We start from the raw sequence: 23,523 nt of genomic DNA, 5'->3' as shown, positions 1-23,523 counted from the left end.
GCTAAACTTAAGTACAATAATGTCACATGTACTTATACAGTAATTGCGGGCACGCCTAAGTCCCTCCCTCTCTCCTTAAACCAATATCCCCACATCTTAGAAATCCAGCCCTTCTGCCCTCCGGAGGCGCCTTTCCCAACGTAAAGTACAATTTTAAAATTTAAGCTCCCTACTAAAAGAATGATCCGCAGTCAACTGCTAGGGAATCTGGGCGCCCCAGTGCCTGCGGAGGGTGCAGCCGGGTGTGGGCACGGGCAGGGGGAGTGGGCGAAGCTGCTGGTTGGTGCCTGAAATCTGTGCGTTGCCCCTTTAATTGTGTCCTCAGCCCTCGGGCGTTTCTGTCCAACGCCCACGTCAGCAAATACCTTTTGTTTCTCCCACGTTGGGGCTACTTGTTTTAGGGCGCACAGCCTCAGCTTCGGAAGGGGGTGCTTCCCCCACCGGGAACCGGGAATTGCTCCGCAGCGCGCACGAGCGGCCAGAGCCCCGCGGTAAGTGGCTGCGCGGGCGCGGGCGGGCGGAGGACGGCCAGGGCGTCGGGCCCGGCCCGAGAGCCTGGCGGAGGGCGGCGGGGCCGCCGGGGTGCACCCCGGGGATGCAACCGTAGCCCGTGCGCGGGGCGACGCAGGGGCGGCCGGGCGCCATTTGCAGCCGGGGGCGCAGAGCGGCGGCTCCGAGGACCGGCGACGGCCACAAAGGAGGCGCGGGCGGCGGCGGCCCCGGGCGCGGCTGCGGGACAATGGCTGCGCCGTCGCCGCCCGCGCCCGCCCCGCCGCCCGCCCCGGCCGGGCCCCGGGAAAGGCGGGAAGGCGCCGGAGCCTCCTGGCGGCGGCGGTGGGAAGGAGGCGCCACGGAGTCGGGCGTGTCCGCAGCCGTCGGGCGCCGCGGCGGGGGAGGGGCGCGGGGCGCGGGGCGCGGGGCGCGGGGCGCGGGGCGCGGGGCGCGGGGCGCGGGGCGCGGGGCGCGGGGCGCGGGGCGCGGGGCGCTGCAGCCCGGCGTCCTCATTCCGCCCTCCACCCTTTCGCTTTCAATCACAACGCGACGGTTCCGGGCTTAGAACCGAGGGCAGAAGTCTGGAGCTCCCAGCTGGCTCCCGGGAGAATGTCCCTGGCATCTCCCACCTGGCGACACTGTCTGCTTTGGTCCCTTCGCGTCTGGCGGGCTTACTCGCCCTTGACCGTGCGGTTAGCTGTATTCCTCGCTTTTCCGAGACGTGTTTGGAATGGGATTCACACCTAGCGGGCACCCAACCGCACACGCGCTAACACCTAGAAGTCTATATTTGCAGGACTCTAGTAAATGGAGTGGTTTCACTTTCATGAAATAGTTCACTTAATTTCTTCCGAGACGACTACCAGTTCAGTCTGTTTATTCTACCTGAGGAAGGAAAGACTCTAAGCACCGAGTTTCACTCCTAGGCAGGAAGCAGCCCCAGGAGCAGTCTCCAAGTACCAAAAAAATCTTCACTGATCTTCATCACTTAAATCTTACTGCTATTTGCCTATTTATTTTTTGTTTTAAACTGGGCTCAGGCTAGCCTTGGCATTTTGATACTCCTCCTTCCACCTTGTGAATGTTGGGATGAACTAGTCGAATTTCAGTCTGTTTTAACTCCTTCAATGGCATAATTTTTTTTTTTTAGTATTCAAAGAGATTGATCTAAGGTTAGTTGTTTTTTTATTCTCCCTGATTTTTATGTATTTATTTTTTGGAGACAGGTCCCATGTACCCCATGCTGGCCCACAATCTATGTAGTTTTTGATGGCCTTGGTCTCCTGATTCTCCTGCAGCCACCTGCCAAGTGCTGGGATTACAGGCATAGATCTCCACACCTGGTCCTGTTCTGTGCTTCATACATGTTACACTGGAGCTCTACCACTGAGCCATCCGCCCAACCCTCTCCAAGCTTTAAATGCTTCTTCACATCTTACCAAAAAGCCAAAGGCCCATAAAGCCTTTAAGTCTCCAAGGCCTTATAGGAATTTGGCTCACTGTGTGTGTGTGTGTGTGTGTGTGTGTGTGTGTGTGTGTGTGTGTGTGTGTGTGTGTGTATTTTTTGCCGGATTGAATTCAGGGCCTTGCACATGCTAGGCAAATGTTCTACTATTGAGATACATCCCCAGACCCTTAGTTTTCTTTTTTTTCCCCTCAGTTTCTCTCTGTTGCCTTACCTGCCCTGGAACTTGATCTGTAGACCAGGCTGGTCTCAAACTCAAAGATCTGCCTGTCTCTGCCTTCCGGAGTACTGGGATTAAAGGTGCGCACCACCACCTCCTAGCCTCATTTTAAAAATTAATTTTATTTTTGAGATGAGGGTTTTCTGAGTGGCCTAGGGCTGCCTTGGACTTTCTTCTTCTTGCCTCAGCCACCCGAGTCAGGGGCACATATACTACAGGTGGCCTGCTTTCCCCACCGGTTCTCCATGGTCCAGTCTTACTTGTTCCCCTTCAGGGCCTTTGCACCTGTTCTTAACTATGCCTGGAATAGTCTTTCTGATACTTGGACATCACTCAAATGAAATGAGGTGGTTTTTTTTTTCAACTATAGTTTTGAGTCTCTCTTTTTTTAAGTTTTAAACGGGTGTTTTGCCCGTTTGTGTACCAAGTGCATGCATGGCACCAGAGGAGGGTGCTGGATCCCCTTGGATGGGAGTTGCACATGGTTATGAGCCTCCTTGTGGGTGCAGGGGAACGAATCCAGGTCCTCTGGAGAAACAGGACTCTTAACCACAGCCCGTGCTCTTAACCACTGGGCCATCTCCCTAGCTGTTAAATGTGGGTTTGTGTTGTTTTCCCCTTGAGGCAGGGCTTCTCTGTGTAGCCCTGGTTGTCCTGGAACTCACTCTGTAGACCAGGCTGCTCTCAAACTCAGAGATCTGACTGCTTCTGCCTCCCTAGTGCTGGGATCAAGGATGTGTGCCAGCAGATGTTCTTATATTTACTTTTAAGATTTCCAGTTTTAGACCCTGTAGCCCATACATGCTGCTAAAACAAATTATCCGGGACTGGGTAACACATAAGGAAGAAATACTGCTGGGTGGCGGTGTACTCCTTTAATCCCAGCAGAGGCAGGAGTTCGAGGTCAACCTGGTCTGCAGAACAAGTTCCAGGACAGCCAGGGCTACAGAGAGAAACCCTGTATTCGAAAAACAAAACAAGAGGGGCTGAAGAGATGGCTCAGAGGTTAAGAGCATTGCCTGCTCTTCCAAAGGTACTGAGTTCAATTCCCAGCAACCACATGGTGGCTCACAACCATCTGTAATGAGGTCTGGTGCCCTCTGCTGGCCTGCAGGCATACACACAGACAGAATATTGTATACATAATAAATAAATAAATGAAAAACGAAACAAGAACGGATATTTATTCTCACACTTGTAGATGCCGGGAAGTCCACGATTAGGTGTTGGCAGTGCCCTGGCAGGTGAAGGGTGCTCCCTGCTCCAGGACTGTGCCTGTCCCTACGTTCACCATGAGGTCATCTCCGTGTCCTCATTGGTAAGATGATAGAAGGATGAAGAGGGGCCAGATTCACTTCTCCGAATCTCTTCATAAGGATGCTAATCCCATCCATGAGGGCAGGGCCCCTGTGGCCTGATGACCCCCTAAAAGCTCCTCTTAATTCTCCCCCTCCGAGAATTAACTTTCAGCATGAACTTTGGAGGAGACGCAGCCTTCTCCAGCACGGCTCTTAAGATGGACTTAATTCCTAATCTTCCCAGAATTACATCCTCTGAAGAGTACAATCACGATTCAAAGAACACAATTGCCGTTCCAGTTAGCTCAAATTTAGGAGGCAGGGATTTTTGCTAAGACCAACACACTAAGGTCTAGGTAAGTGGTTCTCAACCTGGGGGCCGCAAAGCCCAGAGGGGTCGGATATTAGACATCCCGCATATCGGATATTTCCATTATGACTCATAGCAGCAGCAAAACTACAGTTATGGAGTGGCGTCGGAATCATCTCAGGGTTGGGGTCACAACACGGGGAACTGTATTAAAGGGTCGCAGCATTAGGAAGGTCGAGAGCCTCTGCTCAGAGTCATTGCTGTGTATAGTATCAGGCTTTACTTGTTACCCAAATCTGCATGGCTTTTTTTTTTTTCTATTCCAAAGACCTTCAAACTTAATGGTTCCAAATATATGTAATTGTCTTTTCCCACCACCTTTTTTTTTTCTTTTTTCTTTTTTTTTGGATTTTTTGAGACAGGGTTTCTTCGTAGCTTTTGGTTCCTGTCCTGGAACTAGCTCTTGTAGACCAGGCTGGCCTCGAACTCACAGAGATCCGCCTGCCTCTGCCTCCCGAGTGCTGGGATTAAAGGTGTGTGCCACCATTGCCCGGCTCCCACCACCTTTTAAAATGGGAATTTTGACTTCTGTAATCTTTGGGACTCCTATAGATATTTAGCGCAGAGATATTGCAAATGTCCCATTTGACTTTTCGATGGGCCCTGAGTTAGTCTAACTTGCTGATACAACTTGTAAAATCAGTCTACTGAAAAAGGAAAATCTGGAAGTCAGTATCCATGCCTGCGGCATAGTCCTATATGCAGAAAACAAGCCTTTCTTCATGTAGGATGCTATTTGCCATTGTGAAGTATGCTAAATGGTATCAAGTAGTAAGGAGCCAGTTTACTGAGCACTTCCTGAAGGGACCAGCACACAGCCGGATGCTCCTTCCCAGACCCCAGATTAGGCATGGACCACACACCTTTCTTTCTTTTTTAAAAAATAATTTATTTATTTTTATTTTATGTGCATTGGTGTTTTGCCTGCTTGTATGTCTGTGTGAAGGTGTCAGATCTTGGTGTTACAGACTGAACCTCCTGACATAGGTTTTGGGAACCGAGCTTGGGTCCTCTTGAAGAACAGCAAGTGCACGCCCATCCTGTGAGCCATCTCCCCAGCCCTGACTTCTGATTTTCATGCTTGAAAAACTTATTGGAAAATATAATACATTAATTAATGGAGGCCAGGGAGACAATTCTGAAGGTGAAGACATTTGCCACAATTGATGGCCTGAATTTGATCCCTGGAGCTCCCAGGATGCTGGAGAGAGTCTATTCCCCCATTGTCTTCTCACCTTCAGGCCCCCACTATGGGGTGTGTACATGGGGCAACACAAACACAATAACAAATGATTGTAATTTTAAGATTACAAGAAACACTTGCTGTAGTGTGTGTGTGTGTGTGTGTGTGTGTGTGTATGTGTTTTAAAAGATCGTTATAACTGGATCACAATTGGAAGCTAGCTTGGGCTACATAGTAACATTATCCAACCAGGCGATGGTGGTGCACACCTTTTATCCCAGGGGAGGCAGGCCGTGAGTTCGAGGCCAGCCAGGTCTATAGAGTGAGTTCTAGAATAGTCAACTCTACATGGATAAGCCCTGTTGCAAAAACAAGAACCAGACAAGAATTACCATTGTTAACATAATGTCTGCATTACTGAGATTCATGATATTTGCATGCATGTACAACCCATGTGCTGTCTTCACAGCCATGAAAGCTTCCATAAACTCGTCTGCCGGCATTAACAGTCCAGCCGTGGGAAGATGGTTCCGCCTCATTTCTGCCTTGGAGCTCTCATAAAAGATTTGTTATTTTACATGGGGGCTGGTGCGTGGGGTGGGGGAGACTAACTGCAAAGGAGACTGGGAAATATGCTTTTTAGTTTCCCTTAAGGAAGTTCTAGAGGTGTCTGAGTATGCGTTAGGGTGGAACTTGGTGATTGTCACCCCAAAATGACATGTCATCAGCATGTAAAAACTGTATGGGACACAATCTAGGCTTAGAAATCCTTCTCCCTGATAGCTTAGAATTCACTTTTGCTGGTCACAGCAGAGACTTACCCCTAAGTCGCCCTGGTGAGCCCAAAAGCTGTCAGAGTAACCGCTCCACCCAGGTTCTCCTGGCTCCTTAGGACTGGCTAACAGATGAACTTTCCCTATAACAAGTTTTCCTCTCTCAGACTCCTGGATTTCCTGTGCATGGGAGGGAACATGTGCCCGTAATCTAATACTGTGGAGGCTGAGGCAGGAGGATTCATGATGTCGCAACCAACAGACAGTAAAACCAGTTGTTCCTCCAACTTCTCAGTTTCGTTCACAATTTCCAGCCTGCTGCATTAGTTGCCAGTGTTTGCTAAACTTCTTCTGTAGCCAGTTTATTACTTTTTTAAAATTTTATTTATTTATTTATTTTGGTTTTTCGAGACAGGGTTTCTTTGTGGTTTTGGAGCCTGTCCTGGAACTAGCTCTTGTAGACCAGGCTGGTCTCGAACTCACAGAGATCCGCCTGCCTCTGCCTCCCGAGTGCTGGGATTAAAGGCGTGCGCCACCACCGCCCGGCTAGTTTATTACTTTTTTTAAAAAATATTTACTTATTTATTATGCATACAATATCCTGTCTGTGTGTATGTCTGCAGGCCAGAAGAGGGCACCAGACCCCAAAACAGATGGTTGTGAGCCACCGTGTGGTTGCCAGGAATTGAACTCAGGACCTTTGGAAGAGCAGGCAATGCTCTTAACCACTGAGCCATCTCTCCAGCCCAGTTTATTACTTTTTTTTTTTTTTTTTTTTTTTTGGTTTTTCGAAACAGGGTTTCTCTGTGGTTTTGGAGCCTATCCTGGAACTAGCTCTTGTAGACCAGGCTGGTCTCGAACTCACAGAGATCCGCCTGCCTCTGCCTCCCGAGTGCTAGGATTAAAGGCGTGCGCCACCACCGCCCGGCAGTTTATTACTTTTTTGAGGCAAGGTCTAAGGCAGTCCTCAGACTCACTAAGTAGCCAAGGCTAGCCTTGAACCCCTGATCCTCCTGTTACCCTGTTCCAAGTGCTAGGATTCAGGCTTGTTCTACCCTGCACTAAAGCATGTTAATTTATTTATCGAGGAATCCAAAACATCAAAGCTATTGTTGTTGTTTTGTCTTTTAGAGACAGGATTTCTCTGTGTGGTACTAGCTGTCCTGGAACTACCTCTGTAGACCAGGCTAGCCTCAAACTCATGGAGATCCCCCTGCCTCTGCCTCCTAATGCTGGGATTAAAGGCGTGCGCCACCATTCCCACTGGCCAAAGCTATTTTTTTTTTTTTTGATTTTCCGAGACAGGGTTTCTCCGAAGCTTTTGGTTCCTGTCCTGGAACTAGCTCTTGTAGACCAGGCTGGTCTCGAACTCACAGAGATCCGCCTGCCTCTGCCTCCCGAGTGCTGGGATTAAAGGCGTGCGCCACCACCACCCGGCCTATTTTTTAAAACTAATGATCTGTGCCAAATTATCTATTTTTACATGCTGAACACTGATGCCTAAACTATCAATAAATAATTAAGTACCTTACAAGATTACATCTCTTATTACAAACGCTCACTTTGTGTGTCTCTCCTTTCTCTCCACAGACACAGCTCCTTTTGTGACGTCATTGACTTAGCGTCTTTCATCTTTGCCCTTCAGTGGTCTTCAGGTGTCAAGACTAGCATCTGCACATTCCAGGTATGAGAAAACCTGTAGACCGAGACTGTTCATTTTCCGGTTTCCCAGACCCGAATAATCACACAGAAAATATAGTAATTACAACACTGTTTGGCCAATATCTCAAGCATATTCCTGGATCACTCTTATATCTTAAATTAACCCATTTTATTATTTTATATTTTACTACAAGGCTCATGGTTTGTTACCTCTTGCTTCTTGAGCAGCTACATGGTGTCTCTCTGACTCTGCCTACTCTATATATTATCTCTTCCAGCCTGGCTATATTCTGCCCTGCAATAGGCCGAAGCAGCTTCTTTATTAATCAATGGTAATAAAACATATTCACAGTGTACAGAGGGGCATCCCACACCAGAAACCATTGCTTTGGTGCTGGACGTTGGCCTTGGGTATTCTACCAAGGAGCTCCATCCTCACCAAATGTGAAAAGTTTAAGTCTTTTGCCTCATTAATATAAATATTAGCCGGTTGTGGTGGTGCACGCCGGTAGGATTTGCTGAAGGAGGCAGAGGCAGGAGGATCACAAGTTCGAGGCCAGCCTGGGCTACACATTTAAAAAAAATATATAAATATTAATTCTATATATCAGTAAAATACAATTTCTATTTTACGTGTATCCATGTTTTGCCTGCATGTGTGTCTATGTACTGCATGCATGTAGAGGCCAGAGAGGACCTGTATCCCTTGGAACTAAAGTAACGGATGGTCGTGAGCCATCCTGTGACTGCTGGGAATTGAATTAGGGTCCTCTGGAAAAGCAGCCAGTGCTCTTAACGTCTGAGCCATTTCTCCAGCCCCCATAGTTATAACTGATATTATACCTCATCTAAACACATATATAGCCAGGTGCAGCAGCAGCAGCAGCATGCACCAACCAGCCTGGTCTACAAGAGCTAGTTCCAGGACAGGCTCCAAAGCTGCAGAGAAACCCTGTCTCGAAAAACCAAAAAAAAAAAAAAAAAAAAAGAATTTCACAACTCTGCACTTTATATGTTACAGAATGCATTTATTGTTTTCACACTCCCTGTGTAAAGTGTTCAGCATTCTGATCTTGGTTCGTTGTTTCTGCTCACTTACTGTTAATTTTCTTCTTGTGTACACTGTGCTTGTTTGTGTATGAGTGTGGGCGTGTGGAGGTCGGAGGACAGCTTGGGTGTTGGTCCTCAGTGGCCACCATGTTTGAGGCAGGGTCTCTTGTTTGCTGCCTCTGTATGCCGGGCTGGCCAGCCCCCACATTCCTGTGGTGTCTTTGGTCCCTGCGTCCCATCTCACCAAGGCAGCACTGGGATTGTCACTGGGGAAACCGGGATTCCCATTTGCATCCTTACTCTCCTTAATAGAGTAGTTTTAAAATAGGTTCAGAAGGAAGCTTGAGGACCATTTTATTAGAGCTGGAAAGAAAAACAACAGGGCAAGCAAGCTGTAAATCTTGGCAGCTGCGGGGGAGGGAAATGGAGAGGGGAGAGAGGTGGATAGATGATAGGTACGTAGATAGATTAGATGATAGATAGGTAGACAGACAGACAGGAGTTATACAGGCAGGCTTGGCAGTGCTGTGTGCTGGAGGCTCCGCAGCCCACTCCGTCGAGATTGGGATAAGCCCATGATCTCAATAAGGGGATAATTATTCCTCCCGTCTGCTTAGCATGTCTCCTGGTGAATCCGCTTTCCTGGGGAATGATCTCCTACCCAGGTGATGAATAGTCCAGCTGGGTTAACCCTCAGGGGAAGAGACAAGAGTATAATATTCCAGTCTTTAGAGCATATCAGAATGCCATAGTTCTCATATTTCATTCTTTTGACTAGGGGCAAATAGTTTTCCCTTAATGGAACAAAAAACCCTGATAGCTCCATTTTACCCTATAGTTTTTTTAAATCCTAAGAAGGGACAAAATTGACACTTCTGTTTGTCACATTACCGGGGGTCCAAGGGAGCCCTGGAAGGGGAGAAATCCATTTGTAGTGCCTTCTGGTCAGGACAGAACCAAGAAGATTTTACACTTCTCCTATCCCTAAACTGCTTGGCCTATGTCTAGCTCTTGTTCTCATCGGGATTACAGATGTGCACCACGACGTCAGGATTTCTGTGGGTTCTGGGGGTCAGAACATAGGTCTTCAGACTTCTGTGGGAAGTCCTTTCTATTCCAGCTGTCTCCAAGCCTCCTATACTGTCAAAACTTTAACGTAATGTTTTTCCTTGAGAATTTCCTGCACGTATACATGTATTTTGGCCATATCACTGTCTATTCCTCACCCCCAGCTTCCCCTGTGCCCATACTTCCCCAACATCACGTCCTTCTCCACCCCCCACCCTTCTTCATAACCCGCTGAATCCAGTTAATGTTGGCCATATGCACATGAGCGTGAGGTCATTCACTGCTAACATAACCTATCAGTGGGCCGCAACCTCCCTCCTCCAGTAGCCGTAGACAGCTGTGTGCCAGTGCCTCCTCAGTGAAGACTGGGGCTCGTGAGCCTCTCATCGTCCATGCTCTCGTCCATGCTTCTGTGCTATTCTTGTTGGGGCCCCAGGCTGCTGTGAGTCCGTGTCCAGTCTTTGACAGCACTCCATTGCACTCCTCCCATCCTCTAGCTCCTGCAATTCTCTCTCCCTTTTCCACTGAACCTTGGGGGTAGGGTTGAGTAGATGTGCCATTTAGGCCTGAATTTTCACAATCGCTTATTCTAAGCACTTTGACTAGTTATGTGTCTCTGCATTAACTGTTGCCCACCACAAAAAGCTCCTCATGGCCAGGCAGTGGTGGCACACACCTTTAATCACAGCTCTTGGGAGGCAGAGGCAGGTGGATCCATGTGAATTGGAGCCCAGCCTGGTCTACAGATGGAGTTCCAGAACAGCCAGAGCTACACGGGGCTATACAGGGAGACCCTGTCTCGGGGGGGGAAAATGTTGTAGTGATATTTCATTTGTATTTTAATAAATAAAGCTTGCCTGAAGGTCGGAGAATAAAACAGCTCACTGGTCAGCTTTACAGACCAGGCAGTGGTGACATACACCTTTAATCCCAGTAGTCATACTAGTTTGTCATCGAAACCAGGCAGTAGTGGTGCACGCCTTTAATCCCAGCCTTAGAGATGGGAAGAGACAGCTCTCAGTCTCATTCTGAGATTCCTGGAGACAGGTTCGTCATTTCGGACTGAGGTAGAAGTAAGAGCCAATGGCGAGCTCTTTTGCTTTTCTGACCTTCAGGTTGAATCCCAATCTGTCTCTGGATTTTTATTAATCGTGCTACAGAATGTTTAGATTTATTCTTAGGAATTTGGGCTGGAGATAAACATGTGAAAGCTAACAATGGAATTGAAGCAGGCAGCACAGGGACTGACTTAGTACCAAGGGACTCCTTTTTTTTTTTTCTTTTCAGTACAGAGTTTCTCTGTGTGGCCCTGGCTGTCATAGAAATCACTTTGTACACCAGGCTAGCCTTAAACTCAGAGATCCACCTGCCTCTGCTTCCAGAATGCTGTGATTAAAATCATGTTCCACCTCTGCCCGGTAACCCCCCCCCAACCACTGCCCGACCAACCCCCCCCAACCACTGCCCGGCCGACCCCCCCCAACCACTGCCCGGCCGACCCCCCCCCCTCTTACAATGCACCTGGTAGCCTAGCTCCTTTACCCTGCATCCACCTGCAGAGCTGCACTTAGGCCTCTCTCTAGGCAACAGAACAGGTTCTCCAGACAGCTGCGTCAAGCTCCTGGGTAAAAGTCCTCATGAATTATGGGAAATTGCTCTGCTGCGAAGCTGCATCCCAGGTTGTCTTTACTTTCTGTTTTGGGGCATTCTCTCCTAAGTGTTCCCAGGCTAGCTTAGAATGGTCCCCAGAAGGGTGCTGAGAACTCCTCGTAGTCACAATCCGACTTAATGGAACGAGGCAGTATTTCCGAGGCGCAAGCATGTCTACCTCGGAAGCTAAGATCTCCGTAGAGACAGCAGAAGCTGTGTAGATCGCATGGAAAGGGAGCGCAGACTCCACTGCTGCTTTTACTTTTGGCTCGTGTTTTGTTGGTGCTGGAGACTGAACCGGGGAACTCTCCCATGGTACTATGTACCTGTAACCGGATTTTTCTGTCTCCAGACTGATTAGGATGTGTAAACCCTTTCCTTCCCAAATGGAAAACAAAGTCCCTGTTAACAGAAACTGCGAACGTGATATTAATGAGCATTGGCAGATACTCTTCGGGGCTAGCCCGAACTCTCCACTACAGTGATATTTTATTTATGTTTTATTTTGAGATGGTCTTGCAAGTTTTCCAGGCTGAGACCTGAACCCTCTCTGTAGCTCAAGTGGGCCTTGATCCTCCTCCTGCCTCACCTTTTGAGTAGCAGGGACTACAGGCCAGCACAGGAGATCCTGTGGACCCCACTATCTTCTGTGTCTTGGGGACTGTGTTCCTAAGAAGGAACAGGTTTAGATCGGGAACGAGCTTTCTGAGTCCTGTTTTCTCGCGTGCCATTTCTCTCTGGTAATCGCGTGTCGCTCCTCTCCAGTAACCCCGTGCCGTTCCCCTGCAGAATGGAGATCTCCTCCCACCAATCACACCTCCTGCAGCAACTGAACGAGCAGCGCAGGCAAGACGTGTTCTGTGACTGCAGTATTCTCGTGGAAGGCAAGGTCTTCAAAGCGCATCGAAACGTCTTGTTTGCTAGCAGCGGCTACTTTAAGATGCTGCTGTCCCAGAGCTCAAAGGAGACGAGTCAGCCAGCCACAGCCACGTTTCAGACCTTCTCCCCGGACACCTTCACAGTTATCCTGGACTTTGTCTACTCCGGCAAACTCTCTCTTACTGGACAGAATGTCATAGAGGTGATGTCCGCCGCGAGCTTCCTTCAGATGACTGATGTCATTAGTGTATGCAAGACTTTCATTAAATCTTCCTTGGACATCAGTGAGAAAGAAAAGGATCGCTATTTCAGCCTCTCAGATAAGGACAGCAGCTCGAATGGTGTGGACCGCCCCTCTTTCTACAGTAGCAGCTGGCAGGAGGAAAGTGCATCTCCCCGTTCTCACCTGAGCCCAGACCAAGGCCCAAGTATAGTAAGTGGAAAGTTGTGGCCCAAATACAGTTACCACGCCGCGCCCCAAAGGAATGCCCCGCAGCCTTTGGCCAACGAACACAGGAAGGATGCCCTTAAAAAGAGCAAGCACTTGAGACTGTCGCAGCCTTCTCAGCCTGTTCATCTTAAGTCGGGGAAAGCAGAAACACGAGCGTCCGATTCTTCCGGCCACGTTTCCCAGTCTGAAGAGCAAGTACAGATTGACGCTGAAGTAGACTCTGCTCCCGCTGGCTTCCAGTACAGCCAAGGGTCTGACGTCACATCCAGGAGCTTTCCAGGTACCCAGACCCAAACACCCTTAGTTTTAGGTGCCATGGCAGTTGAACCAAGTGATTTTTTTTTTAGAGATTTATTTTTTTTATATTTATTTGTGTGTGTGTGTGTGTGTGAGAGTGCGCGTGTTTGAGCATGTGTGTGTGTATATATGTATGATGCCCACAGAGGCTAGAAAAGCATATCAGATGCCCTAGACTTGGAATTACAGATTGTTGTGAGCCTCCTGACATGGGTGCTGGAAACCAAACTCCGATCCACTGGAAAAGCACCTCATTTTTTTTAAGTCATTTTTTTTTTACTCAAATTTATTTCATAGGACATGAATTTAAAATGTTAATTCAAAATATAATACTGAGTACATTTAATGACAGTCAAAAGAATAGAGTAATCAGATTATATACACATACACAAAAAAAAAAAAAGAAAAAGGAAAAAATGCCTGACAGTGTCTTGAGGCAGCAACACACTTTTGCATGACTTAGCCCTGGATTCTGTCTCCAGCCTGACAACAAAAAGCCTTAAAAAGTGGAAAAGAATAAGGCAGGGGGGCTGGAGAGATGGCTCAGAGGTTAAGAGCATTGCCTGCTCTTCCAAAGGTCCTGAGTTCAATTCCCAGCAACCACATGGTGGCTCACAACCATCTGTAATGAGATCTGGCGCCCTCTTCTGGCCTGCAGGCATACAGACAGAACATTGTATACATAATAAACAAATAAATAAATATTAAAAAAAAAAAGAATAAGGCAGGGGTATGGAAAGTATAAGCAGAAGAAAGCAAGCTCTTATAGCTGGGTGTGGTAGCTCACACACTTAATCCTAGTGCTGGGACGCTGAGGCAGGATGCTCACTCTGAGCGCTAGGCCAGCCAGAGCTACTCCGTGAGACCCTGTCCTGAGAAGCTAAGCAAGCCCTTGGTGAGATGGCTCACTTGCCACCAAGCCTGAGGCCTTGAATTCCACCCCTGGGGTCCACACAGCCGAAGGAGAAAAGCAGGTGGCGACTCCTGCAAGCTTTCCTGACTTCCACATGCTCAGTTTGGCAACATGTAACTTACACGCACGCACATGCACACATCACAAATAAGTAAATAAATATAATCTTTAAAAATCTAAAAAAAAAAGAAATAGGGATTGGAGGTTTACCTCAGTGGTAGAGCACTTGCCTAGCAATTGAAAGGCCCTGGGTTCGGTCCTCAGTCAGGGAGAAAGGGTCTCTTTTAAATGTGGTGGCACACACTTTTAATCTTTGTACTTGAGAGGCAGAGGCAGATAAATCTCTGTGAGTTTGAAGTCAGTCAGGACTGACAGTGAGAACCTGTCTCTAACAAACAAATAAACAAATTCCCTCTTAAAAATGAATTGCTACGCCGGGCGGTGGTGGCGCACGCCTTTAATCCCAGCACTCGGGGAGGCAGAGGCAGGCGGATCTCTGTGAGTTCGAGGCCAGCCTGGTCTACAAGAGCTAGTTCCAGGACAGGCACCAAAAGCTACAGAGAAACCCTGTCTTGAAAAACCAAAAAAAAAAAAAAAAGAATTGCTAGGGGCTGGAGAGATGGCTCAGAGGTTAAGGGCACTAGTCAGGACCTCTTCCTGAGGTCCTGAGTTCAATTCCCAGCAACCACATCGTGGCTCACAACCATCTGTAATGAGATCTGGTGCGCGAGTAGGCATATATGAAGACAGAACACTGTATACATAATAAATAAAAATCTTTAAAAAAAAATGAATTGCTTGTTGGGTGATTGTGGCCACGCCTTTAATTCCCTCACTCAGGGGGCAGAGGCAGGAGGATCTCTGTGAGTTCAAGGCCAGCTTAGTCTATGAAGTGAGTTCTTAGACAGCCAGAGCTGTTACACAGAGAAATTCTGTCTCAAAAACAAATAAATAAATAAACAAATAAAGAAAGAATGAATTGCTGAGGCCAGACGATGGTGACCTACACCTTTAATCCCAGCACTTGGGAGGCAGAAGCAAGTGGATCTCTGAGTTTTAGGGCAGCCTGGTCTACAGATCGAGTTCTAGGACAGCCAGGGCTACACAGAGAAAGCCTGTCTCGAAATGCTTCCCACCCCAAATTTCATTAATTAAAAAAAATTGATTGCTTTATTTTGGCTTGTGTGTGTAGTTTTACAGTCTGGTATTACCTTTTTTTTTTATTTAAAATCTAATGTGGAGTAAAATGATAAGGCTGGTAGTCTAAATGTACCTGGTCTTTGTATTCAGGTTACTCGTGTGTGCCCAGGATGGCTAACTCAAGTTGTTTGTCCTTGCCCCTCACAAGATTGGGCTCACCAGCGTCTTTGGATCCCTTACACTAACAGAAGTGTTCCTATGGTCTCTGAATGATCTAATCCAACTGTCTCTGACAGATGATCTGCCCAGGCTGCGATTCAAGTGCCCATACTGCACGCATGTTGTGAAGCGGAAAGCAGACCTCAAACGCCACCTGCGCTGCCATACAGGAGAGAGGCCCTACCCGTGCCAAGCTTGTGGGAAACGCTTTAGCAGGCTGGACCATCTGAGTAGCCATTTCCGAACAGTATGTAGACGAGTTTTCATCATTCTGCTTCCTGTAACGTTTGTGCACTTAGGTGCTTTTCTTTTTCTTTTCTCTCTCTCCCAATTCTATCTCTCTTTCCCCTTCTGGTCCTGGGGGATTGAACACTGCATCACGCATGCTGAACTGAATTACACCCCCGCCTCTCATTTATCTAGTTAAGTAATGGAAATTGGGGGTGGGGCGGTGACTCGTTTGGGTCCCCAGCACCCACATAGAAAATAATCCAGGGGTGGTAACGCACACATGTAATTCTAGCCCTGGGACAGTAAAGAGCAGAGGCTCCTGGGAGCGCCTTGATAGCTACTCTTTTTTTCTTTTCTTTTCTTCTTTTTTTTGATTTTTCGAGACAGGATTTCTCTGTGGGTTTGGAGCCTGTCCTGGAACTAGCTCTTGTAGACCAGGCTGGTGTTGAACTCACAGAGATCCGCCTGCCTCTGCCTGCCAAGTGCTGGGATTAAAGGCATGCGCCACCACCGCCCGGTGATAGCTGCTCTTGCTAAATCAGTGAACTCCAGTTTAAGTTAAAGACTCTTTAAAAAACATTAGGTAGGGGGCTGGAGAGATGGCTCAGTGGTTAAGAGCACTGACTTCTCTTCCAGAGGACCTGAGTTCAATTCCCAGCAACCACATGGTGGCTCACAACCATCTGTAATGAGATCTGGTGCCCTCTTCTGGCGTACAGGGAGGCAGAATGTTGTATACATAATAAATAAATCTAAAAAAAAACCAAAAAACAAAAAACATTAGGTAGAGGGTCTGGGGAGGTGGCTCAGAGGTGACGAGCACTGGCTGCTCTTCCAGCTTCCAGAGGTCTTGGGTTTGGTTCCCAGCACCCACATGGCAATTCACAAGCATCTGTAACTCTACATTATAGGGGATCTGACACCCTTTTCTGTACTCCATAGGTACCAGGCACTTGTGCTGCACATGTATGCGTGCAGACAAAACACTCTTATACACAGAGTAAATAATCTTCTAATCAGTAAGAAGACACGGAACAGCAACCTCCACATGTATGTCCTACACATACAGATGCACACACACATAGCACACAACCACCCATCTAAATTCATGGGAGAAAACCTCTTCCCACAACTCCACCACACTGCGCACTCTTGGCCCAGTGAAATGGCTCAGCGGGTAAAAGTCCTTGCTACCCCGTGACCTAAGTTTGATTCCCAGAACCCAGAGGAACCCCACAGTTATCATCTAGCATCACCATGGCACACACGTTCGCACACTCACACACACACTCACAGACACACATGCATACAAGTAATAAGATTTTAAAAAATGATTCCAGAAATACTATTTTTGTTTTGTAAAGAAATGCATAGATTTATATAAAGTTATATAAAAAAATTATTCTGTGACTCAATGGGTAAAGACACTTCTGTCACACCCGAGAACTCACTTTAATTCCAGGGACTCACATGGTGGGAAGAGAGAACCAATTATTTATTTTTTTATTTGTTCTCTTTTTTCAAGACAGAGTTTCTCTGTGTAACAGCCCTGGCCTGGCTTGGCCTGGAACTTGCTCTGTAGACCAGGCTGACCTCAAATTTACAGAGATCCACCTGCCTCTCCATCCTGAGTGCTGGGATTAAAGGCTTGTCCACCACTGTCCAGGTTTTTTTTTTTTTTTTTGAGAGCCAATTCTTGAAAGCCATCCTGTGACCTTTACGTATGTGCCGTGACACACGTGTACACAGAGATGCACACTAAATAAAGTATAAACACTGGTCTTGAACTCAACAAGGACTACCTGTCTCTGCCTCCAGGATTAAAGGTGTAATTTTATAAAATTATATATATATAATTTTATTCTCCTTTGGGACCTTGGGAGATATTCTTTTGGGGCTATTTTTTTTTTTTTTTGATTTTTCAAGACAGGGTTTCTCTGTAGCTTTTGGTTCCTGTCCTGGAACTAGCTCTGTAGACCAGGCTGGCCTCGAACTCACAGAGATCCGCCTGCCTCTGCCTCCCGAGTGCTGGGATTAAAGGCGTGCGCCACCACCGCCCGGCTGGGGCTATTTTTTTATATTTCTATTTTAGTTCATATCAAATCTCATCTGCTTTGGTTTATTTCTCTGCTGGGAGACAAAAATCAACCTGGACAGATGTTCTAAGTGTAAGGTAAACACCGTTTATGCAGGTGCTCAGCATCTGCTGTTGATAACCGAAACCTGCTGGGACCTCTGTCGGGCTGAGCCCAGCCTGCCTCCACTATACCTTCTTTCTAGTCTGGATCAACTTCTCCCAAGTCTCCTAAGGGAAGTAAGAAGGCCACTAGACACTGCCAGTCAGGGACTCTCAGGAAGTACTGTTCAGTGCTCCGTGCCTCATGGTTTAATATGGTATAACAATGGACTGGGTATAGCTCATGCCTCTAATCCCAGTACTCGTGAGGCTAAAGCAGGGGGATCACCATGAGTTTGAGGCCAGCCTGGTCTACAGAGTAAATTCCAGGCCAGCCTGAGCTACAGTGTAAAAGACCCTGTCTCTTTTTATTTTTTTTAAATATTTATTTATTTATTATGTATACAATATTCTGTCTGTGTGTATGCCTGCAGGCCAGAAGAGGGCACCCTACCCCATGGTTGTGAGCCACCATGTGGTTGCTGGGAATTGAACTCAGGACCTTTGGAAGAGCAGGCAATGTTCTAAACCTCTGAGCCATCTCTCCAGCCCCAAGACCCTGTCTCAAAAAAAAAAAAAAATCCAAACTAGGGCCAGGGATTGACCGAGTTGGTAAAAGTGCTTGCTGTGTGAGCATAGAACCCGAGTTCAGTTCAGGCCCTGGGACCTCTCAGAGACAGCTGCAAGGCCACAGCAGCCAGGAGAGATCCTGCCTCAAAAAGACGGAAGGGAAAGCCTGACACCAGACCTCCACGTACTCTGACACATGACATGCACACACAGAGGGATACACATGCACAATAAACAATAAAAGGAGATGGCTCAGTGGTTAAGAGTACATAGTACCAGCCGGGCATGGTGGTATACCCTTTTAGTCCCAGCAGAGACGGGCAGATCTCTGAGTTCGAGGCCAGCCTGGTCTCCAGAGCGGATTCCAGGACAGCCAGGGCTACACAGAGAAACCCTGTCTCAAAAAACCCAAAGGAAAAACAAAAGTACATAGTAGTCTTACAGAGGATTGCACAGCCCACAACCATCTATAATTCTATCCAAGGGAGCCAGTGCCCTCTTCTGACCTTCGTGGACACACACGCGTGTCATATACTCATACACACACACATACACAAAGAAAAACGAACCTTTTATTTATGTGTATGTAAATATATATTAAAATATATGCCAAAATACAATTTCCTGAAAGTACCAGCTGCCAAAAATTCTTCTTTGATCTCCACCTGCCTCCCATGGCACTCATGCAATCACAGGGTCACACATACATCATGTAATCACCACCACCACCACCAGCCTTTTAAGAGGGGCATAGAGGGGCATGCCTGAAATCTATTTATTTATTATATATTCTCCCGAGATTTTCTTCTCTGCATTTCTTTTACATGCTGTTATGTCACCTGTGTTCCTTGGTTTCTTTTTTTTTTAATATTTATTTATTATGTCTACAATATTCTGTTTGCATGTATGCCTGCAGGCCAGAAGAGGGCGCCAGACCTCATTACAGATGGTTGTGAGCCACCATGTGGTTGCTGGGAATTGAACTCAGGACCTTTGGAAGAACAGGCAATGCTCTTAACCGCTGAGCCATCTCTCCAGCCCCAACCTGTGTTCCTTAGTGAATAGCTACCTTTCCACTGCAGGAAAATTTGATTGATTGATTGAGCACGCAGTTCAGTTCTGATTCTCCCATACTCCCCATCAAATACCTTTTACAGCTGGTTTGTCTGAGCCAGAGTCAAGTCTATCTCATCGCTAAAACCCATAAGTGTATTTTAATCTAGCATGATTTCCCCCACTCACACCCTCCTGCCTCATAACACTGGATTGTTGAAAATACTAAGCCATTTATTTTACAGAATATCCTACCTCGGAGTTTGCTAGCTCGTTCTTTTACCAGCCTGCACTTTTATGTACCAAAGTTTCATCCTTAATGGATTCAGATAAAGTACTTTTGGCCAGAACACATCAAGGCCAATGTCTATCTCGCGCATCACGTAGGAAACACTAACTGGAGGACTGGTCATTCGTGAGCACACCTTGCTCACTTTGCTGGGATGCTGGTACCATGCACACGCCTCTACACTCTCACAGGTGCTGCCTTTGCTGGGAACTGATCTGGTATCTGCAGCTGTCCATTTCCCCCTCAGTCATTTACTTAAATGGTATTTTCAGAGCAAAGGGTGAATGTCGGGATGGCAAGAGGACTCGGTGGATGAAATGCTCGCTGTGCCAATCCAAGCAGCTACACAAAGGGCCAAGTGTACACATCTTTTTTTTTTTTTTTTGAGACAGGATTTCTCTGTAGCTTTGGAGCCTGTCCTGGAACTAGCTCTTGCAGACCAGGCTGGCCTCAAACTCACAGAGATCCGCCTGCCTCTGCCTCCTTAAGTGCTGGGATTAAAGGTGTGCCACCACCGCCTGGCTATACACAGCCTTTAAAACTTATTTTAGGGGGCTGGAGAGATGGCTCAGCGGTTGAGAGCATTGCCTGTTCTTCAACAGGACCTGAGTTCAATTCCCAGCAACCACATGGTGGTTCACAACCATCTGTAATGAGATCTGGCGCCCTCTTCTGGCCTGCAGGCATACATGCAGGAAGAATACTGTATACATAATAAATAAAGCTTAAAAAATTTATTTTTAATGTGCAGTCTACCCCCCCCCCGTGTGTGTATCTGTGTATGGGTTTGTATACATGGGTGCAGTGCTCATGGAGGCCAGAAGAGGGAGTCAGATTCTCTAGAATCTGGAGTTACAGGCAGTTGTGCGTTGTCCAATGTGGCTGCTGGGAACTGAACTCAGTCAGGTCCTTTGGAAGAGCAATATGTGGCTCCTAAACACTGAGCCAATCTCTCCAATCCTCACTAGATAAATAGATAATTTTTAAAAATATGTATGTTTGTCTGCATATATGTAAGTGCATTGCATGCTTATGCCTAATGCCCACAGAAGCCAGAGAGGGTCCTGGGTCTCCTGAAACTGAACTTTTGGATGGTTGTAAGTCACCAGGTAGATGCTGAGAATTGAACCCAGGTCCTCTGGAAGAGCAGCCAGTGTTTTTAACTGCTGACTCATCTCGAGCACCCATCTAACTTTTTGGGGTTTTGTTTTGTTTTGTTTCAGTCGGTTTCTTTGTGTATCCCTGACTGTCCTGGAACTCACTCTTGTAGACCAGGCTGTCCTCGAACTCAGAGATCCACCTGCCTCTGCCTCCCACTGCCCAGCTGCCCATCTAACTTTTTAACCAAAGTATCTCATGACCAATAAGTCAATTGATCCTCTCTTTCAGCCCTATGGGTAGCATCCCCATCAATGGTAAAGAAGCAGGCAGGGATAACTGTCTGATGTGTGGAAGAACTGTGGTCTTGGTTACTTAAAACTGTCTCCATTCAGGGTAGTCAGGTTCCCCTCTGTGTGGATAACACTTTTCTCTGCTCAGTATTTTGAACAACAGTTTGAAACTGGTTTATCACGTTTAAGTTTGTTCTGAGACACTTAGTTAATAAATGACAAGGACGTGGCCAAGCCAGGATCAGGAGCTGAGCCTTTTATCCCCCAGTGTGATCTACTTCCTAGCCAGGATCAGGACCTGAGCCTTCTATCCTCCAGTGTGGTCCACTTCCTAGCCAGGATCAGGACCGGAGTCTTCTAACCCCAGTGTGGTCCACTTTCTAGCCAGGATCAGGACCTGAGCCTTCTATCCCCCCCATGTGGTCCACTTCTTTCTAGCCAGGATCAGTACCCGAGCCTTCTGAGCACCCCCCCAAATGTGGTCCACTTCCTAGCCAACCTTTTATTAACAAAAATAACCAGTGATCATTGCAGAAATGTTGGTAAATTTATTACTTGGGATTATATTTTTCTTTCTCTAGTAAAAAAAAAAGTACACGAAGTAAATTTTGGGTTTTTTTTTTTTTTGTTTGTTTGCTTGCTTGATCTCTAAGTTTAACTATATAAAGAGTCTTTAGAACAGGGTCAGTGAGGTAGCTCAGCAGTGAACAGCACTTGCTCCACAAACCCTGGTCATCTGTGTTCAATCCCCAGATCCTACATTGAGGAGGAAGGAGAGAACTGCACGTGCTCCCCTCCCCAAACACTCAATAACAACAGCGGCAACAGTAGTTTTTCAGCTCAGCAGTGGTGGCACACACCTTTAAATCCCAGCACTCTGGAAGCGGAGGCAGGTGGATCTCTTTGACTTTGAGGCAAGCTTGGTCTACAGAGTGAGTTCCAGGACAGTCAGGGATACACAGAGAAACCCTGACTTGAAAAATAAAGATAAAATGACAACAAAAGTTCTTAAAAGTCCTTAAAACAGCACATGACACAAGCCAGGCCATGGTGGCGCACGCCTTTAATCCCAGCACTCGGAAGGCAGAGGCAGGAGGATCTCTGTGAGTTTGAGGCCAGCCTGGTCTATAAGAGCTAGTTCCAGGACAGTTAGGGCTGTTAAACAGAGAAACCCTGTCTCGCAAAACAAACAAACAAAAGAACAGCACATGGCACATAGTGTTTGGAACTTTCACACTGGGAAGGAACCCCCTCCTCACATGTCAAAGTACTCTTGGGTTAATGAAAGTGTAGAATTATTAGGCATTTGATAGTAAGAAGAAAGCCACTACAGCCATTGTTTGGAGAAAGCTGGTATGTGATGTGTCTATGGTGTGCACGTGTCACTGATACTTGGGAGCTTTTCTGATAATTAGGTGTCCACATGCATCTAAATGCATGGCTTTGAACATCTTAAGTGTATGAACTGGTCCCTAAAATAGCAAACTAACCCACGTCTGAAAATTTTAATCACTGCTTAAATCTCTACGCAGATCCACCAGGCCTGCAAACTTATCTGCAGGAAATGCAAACGCCATGTGACTGACCTCACAGGACAAGTGGTCCAGGAGGGAACCAGGCGCTACAGACTGTGTAATGAGTGCCTGGCTGAAGTCGGCATCGACAGCCTCCCTGTGGATCTGGAAGCTGAGCAACATTGCGTGTCCCCCGCAGACGGAGATAAGGATTCCCGATGGCATCTGAGTGAGGAGGAGAACAGATCCTACGTGGAGATTGTAGAGGACGGGTCTGCCGATCTGGTTATAAAACAAGTTGAAGATAGTGAGGAGGAGGAGGAAAAGGAAATCAAACCCAACATCAGGTAGCCTGAAGTGACTAGTCACTGAGCGGGCACTCCTGCCTGCAGTTTACAAGGACATTTGTACCTCTCCGTGGGCAGAGCCTAGCTGATGGATTTCTCCTGCTGGCTTGGAAGTGACCTGATGTAACTTGCATGCTTTCCGAATAGGTCACTGTATCCATTCTGAACTCTGTCGCCCTGAAATACATCGCTGCTCTGGGAAGACCTTGCTTGCACTGGCATGACGGATGATCAGTTACCCTTTCTGTTATTGTGCAGATGCCATCTCTTTAAATATTGGAAAAATCTATTTAGCAAACTTTTTTAAGTAAATATTTTAAATAAATCTATCACAACACTTTAAGACAATCTTCTATCACATTTTTCTGTTTGGGGGAGGAGGCGGGTAGGTGTAGGACATGTATGGGAGCCGAAAGATAATTTGTAGGAGTTGGTTCTCTCCTACCATGTAGGATGGAATTCCAGTCATCAGGCTTGGTGGCAGGGCCCCTCACCCGCCAATAAACCCGCCTGCAAAATGTTAACGCATTTTAAACCTGAATCTCATAAGGAACCAAATAAGACTGAATTTGGGAGTCTGGCTACCCAACAGGAAATTTATTAAAAACTTCAAGTCTGCCGGGCGGTGGTGGCGCACGCCTTTAATCCCAGCACTTGGGAGGCAGAGGCAGGCGGATCTCTGTGAGTTCGAGACTAGCCTGGTCTACAAGAGCTAGTTCCAGGACAGGCTCCAAAGCCACAGAGAAACCCTGTCTCGAAAAAAAAAACAAAAACAAAAAACTTCAAGTCTTGGGGCTTGGAGAGATGGCCAAGCAGTTAAGA

The 23,523-nt window shown here is 47.0% G+C and overlaps 1 protein-coding gene across 2 annotated transcripts; it reads left to right on the top strand.

The window, feature by feature from the left end:
• The first annotated feature begins 93 nt into the window (after positions 1 to 93).
• Positions 94 to 23,042, top strand: Zbtb8a (zinc finger and BTB domain containing 8A). Of its 2 annotated transcripts, none has more exons than XM_075947072.1 (5): positions 94 to 491; positions 7,392 to 7,485; positions 12,021 to 12,841; positions 15,208 to 15,377; positions 22,373 to 23,042. In XM_075947072.1, exons 3-5 carry the CDS (start codon positions 12,022 to 12,024, stop codon positions 22,703 to 22,705), a joined length of 1,323 nt encoding a protein of 440 aa, XP_075803187.1. In that variant the 5' UTR covers positions 94 to 491; positions 7,392 to 7,485; position 12,021; the 3' UTR covers positions 22,706 to 23,042. The 2 variants fall into 2 exon arrangements, with proteins under 2 accessions (XP_075803187.1, XP_075803188.1); XM_075947073.1 differs by lacking the exon at positions 94 to 491 and adding an exon at positions 3,803 to 3,831 and having other exon boundaries at positions 22,373 to 22,845.
• Positions 23,043 to 23,523: the final 481 nt, after the last annotated feature.

Source organism: Microtus pennsylvanicus, chromosome 13, assembly GCF_037038515.1.
Source record: "Microtus pennsylvanicus isolate mMicPen1 chromosome 13, mMicPen1.hap1, whole genome shotgun sequence".
Lineage (NCBI taxonomy): Eukaryota > Metazoa > Chordata > Mammalia > Rodentia > Cricetidae > Microtus > Microtus pennsylvanicus.
Note: the sequence above shows the minus strand (reverse complement) of the source record. Positions and strands in the feature narration are given on the sequence as shown.

Excerpts from the sequence above, each read along its gene's own strand:
- Zbtb8a (XM_075947072.1), top strand. The coding sequence starts at position 12,022 with ATGGAGATCTCCTCCCACCAATCACACCTCCTGCAGCAACTGAACGAG. Across the intron at positions 12,842-15,207 it reads CACATCCAGGAGCTTTCCAG|ATGATCTGCCCAGGCTGCGA; the intron begins GTACCCAGACCC and ends TGTCTCTGACAG. Across the intron at positions 15,378-22,372 it reads TGAGTAGCCATTTCCGAACA|ATCCACCAGGCCTGCAAACT; the intron begins GTATGTAGACGA and ends ATCTCTACGCAG.